This window comes from Limulus polyphemus, unplaced genomic scaffold (genome assembly GCF_000517525.1).
Source record: "Limulus polyphemus unplaced genomic scaffold, Limulus_polyphemus-2.1.2 Scaffold1135, whole genome shotgun sequence".
Taxonomy (NCBI): domain Eukaryota; kingdom Metazoa; phylum Arthropoda; class Merostomata; order Xiphosura; family Limulidae; genus Limulus; species Limulus polyphemus.
The window spans coordinates 2,096-6,003 of NW_013666745.1; the positions used below are offsets into that span (position 1 = coordinate 2,096).

General features: G+C 34.8%; 1 protein-coding gene across 1 annotated transcript in view; it reads right to left on the bottom strand.

The window, feature by feature from the left end:
* Nucleotides 1-232: 232 nt before the first annotated feature.
* Nucleotides 233-3,908, bottom strand: part of LOC106462292 (liprin-alpha-1-like) — a gene marked incomplete at its 3' end in the record, with an annotated part of 50,889 nt that continues 47,213 nt past the window's right edge. Inside the window, exons 21-22 of the mRNA XM_022389496.1 lie at nucleotides 1,111-1,217; nucleotides 233-408 (exon numbers count right to left, since the gene is read on the bottom strand). Of these exons, the coding sequence (XP_022245204.1) occupies nucleotides 233-408; nucleotides 1,111-1,217 (283 nt within the window). The remainder of the gene's footprint in view (nucleotides 409-1,110; nucleotides 1,218-3,908) is intronic.

Sequence of the window (3,908 nt, forward strand, 5' to 3'; positions counted from 1 at the left end):
TTCAGACGTTTCTTTCAAAATAAAGGAATAATAACTTTGATAATATAAAACTTTCAATTATAATGTATTTGATAATGCTAATTTCATTAAAATACATTGATAGACAAGTGTTTTAATGAAATTTTGAACGTAACTCAGTAACACTTTTTTGTGACATGAGCATAAAGGAACTTAAAAAGTGTACCTGTGGTTAAAGGATTAAAGCAAGGGAGAAGAAATGTAACATACTTACTTGAGTATTAGGAGTAGGAATTTGAAGAGCTAATGCCATAGCATTGTGGTCAAAACTTTCATCTAATGCTATAAGTGTTCCATGTACTCCAGATTCTAGAAGATTATTAGAATATTCTTTGAGGCCTATAGAGTTGATCCATTTTATTACCCGTTCATTAGCCCAAACCATGACATCTAGAAGAATAGACATTATAATGAGAAACTTAATTTTATAGCTTAATAAATTCTAAGCAATTAAAACTAAAATAGTCAACATTGTTTAAGTATCTAAAAACAGACGTTACATGTTTTGAGACCACTGACAGTTTCAGAATAGTTTTACAATTGTGTATTGAAAAAACAATGATCATTTAGGTGTTTTAATTATTTATATTTACACAAATATCTGGAATTGTAATGTTTTAATATTAATAAATTCTAAGTAATTAAAACTAAAATAGTCAACATTGTTTAAGTATCTAAAAACAGACGTTACATGTTTTGAGACCACTGACAGTTTCAGAATAGTTTTACAATTGTGTATTGAAAAAACAATGATCATTTAGGTGTTTTAATTATTTATATTTACACAAGTATCTGGAATTGTAATGTTTTAATATTAATAAATTCTATTCACTTTTTTTACAAAATATGAATAATATATATTATTCATTTTGATGTAAAACCAAAAATAATTTTGCTGTATTTTAATTTAATAATTTCTTTGGCAGCTAAGCATTTTTTGCAAGGTTGTAAAACACCTTTGCTACAACCAATAAATGTTATTCTTAATATAATTATACTTTTTCAGAATAAGTTAAGTGTTACTTTTGGAAAGATAATATAATAATATTTTTATAACATTAAGTTTTCAGATATATACATTCATAAAAATACCTGAGATGCCTTTTATTTCATGCTCACTATTCCTTCTTCTTTCTTCTAGCAATTCTCTATCATAATTCAATCGTTTTAAGCAATTTATTCCATACTGAAGACTAGTTCTATTGGGAAAAAACAAAATTTTTTTGAGATAAAAAAAAAAGAGGATAAACATGTTCATATATTCTGAACTAATAATACATCTATTCAAAAGATATACAATTTTTATCAAGAGATAATTATATCATAAGACAAATGTTCCTAAATCAAAACTTTACCTTGACACTTAATAATAAATATTATGAGTTTGAAATAAAAATTATTTTTTGGTACTGCAGGACAGGGCACTGAAAAGTAATATAATCTAACCAATATCAAAAATATATGTATAGAGCTACTTACTGATACTGAATGACAGATTTAACTATACATGTACTTCTTGATACTGAAAGACAGCTGCATCTATACAAGTATTTCTTGATACTGAAAGTTAGCTTCAACTATACATGTACTTCTTGATACTGAAAGACAGCTTTATCTATACAACTGTTTCTTGATACTGAAAGTTAGCTTTATCTATACATGTACTTTTTGATACTGAAAGACAGCTGTTTCTATATAAGTATTTCTTGATACTAAACGTTAGCTTTATCTAAACCTGGATTTCTTGATACTGAACGACAGTTTTAGCTATACATGTACTTGATGTCCGATGATTGACAAGAAATGTGGACTGTCATCAACATAGAGGCCGTTCGCAACAGTAGGAGGAAGTTGTTTAGTGATAACATTGATCTTGATACTGAAAAGGGTGACACTGAAGACACAACCTTGAGGGACTTCAAGTTCCTGTGTAAAACAGCGGGAAAGGGTCAAACCCACACAGACTTGGAATTGCCTCTCATTTTTAAAAAGGATGGTTAATGCATGTCTTGTTTGGTTCCTTGAATAAAACAATCTCCTCTCTCCAACCTAATGTGGTTTTTGTTGACAGTGCTCCACCGTGGATCACCTAATTCATCCCGAAACCTTGATCGGGAAAGCCTTTCTCAAGAAAGAGCATCTTGTTTCTATTTTCTTTGATCTTGAGAAGGCTTGAAACTACATAGGGGTTTGGCATTTTGTGGGACCTCCATTCATATGGGTTTTATGGCCATTTACCCATTTTTATTTGTAACTTTTTACCCTTACAGAGACAGCTAGTCAAAGCAATTGGACAATAATTAGAAGGAATCTTGGGATCCTTCCTAGGCTTGGAGAAAGTAAGAACAATAGCCTTGCACCAAGCAACTGGAAAAACATTCTTTTGCCAGATCTGGTTAAAAACAACCAGAAGAACAGCAAAAAAGGTAGCAAAGAGATAGCGCAGCACCTCATAGTGAACATCATCAGGTCTGACTGATGTATTGCCAGATTGATGAAGAGGAAGCTGAACTTCTACCAGTGTAATTGGGCGATTATAATCACAGAGACGATCAGCTCGAAAGGAAAGGGACGATTGCTCAGCCCGAGACTTGATGACCAAAAAGGGGGGAGAAAAGACAGAAGCACTGGAAAGATATGTAAAACTCTCCCTGAGAGTATTGGCAATACTTTGTACATCAGCAACTTCCAGATCATTGGAGAGCAAGATGGAAGTATACATTTCATTGACTTTCCAAATCTCATCCCAGACGACTTTGGAACTGGTGGTAGAAAAGATGTTGATGGTGAACTTAATCCAAGATTTCTTCTGGCCTTGATGTCTGACTTGCTGAGCAGGGACACAGGCCCACTGGGAAGCAATGTGATTGGAAAAGTAGGAAACCTGCAAAAGGTATCCCAGACTTGTTTCTGAGCCTCCCGTGCTTGCTGGTAGGCAAGAGACCATCATGGACAAAAATACTGTGGAAAATGTGTCCAGGTTTTAGGAATAGAACAAACAGCTACTTGAATTATACAATTGGTTACTGCCTACACACAGTCGTTAATAGATGGAACACTAACAACAGTAGGATCTAGTTCAGAGAGAGTGGTGAAGGAGAGTCAGTTAGCATGGTCCAACTTCCACCATGGCACTCAGGTCAGGTGGCATCAACCATGGCCAATCACCCTTGAAACGATTGGAAATGATCACTGCCACATGGTTCACCAACCCTCCAAGAAATATGAAAAAAGTGAATGGGAACAGATAGATAAATCAACAGCTGTGAAAGACTGATTAGGTGCATGAAAATAGGTAAAAGAACTAGTACTGAAAAGAGAAAGGTTGTGAACCGAGAGCATACACTCTGCAAAATGACCCCTCTCATCAATAGCAGCACCACCCAAAATTGGATTGTGTCCATTAAAGTCTCCCAAGATGGCAACTGTTCTAAAAGAGTATTAAGCTCCAATTGATCCTAAGTCTCTCATGGAGACAGGTAGAGAGAGCAAACAATGATGGTACAACCCACAGAGATATGGACAGCTACAGCCTCCAACGGTGTATCAAGTGGCACAGACAAGGTGGGTATGTGCTGGTCAACCAACAGTGCCACACATCCATGAACTCATCCATCACACAACCTGTCATTCCATTATAAAGAAAACTGCCAAAAGGTGACAGTATCAGCAGGTTTCAGAATGTAAGGAGAGACACATGGGATGATAGAAATCAACCAAAGCCTTAATGTCATCCAAATTAGAATGGAAACCTCAACACTTCCACTGTATCAAAGTGGCCATTTTCATTTAGGTGGAGGAGAAATGGGTGAAGAACCCTTTTGTCTGTAACCACAACATTTTCCTTTAGTAGAAAGAGGTCTGTCGACCTCTATGGAACCTGCACTAGG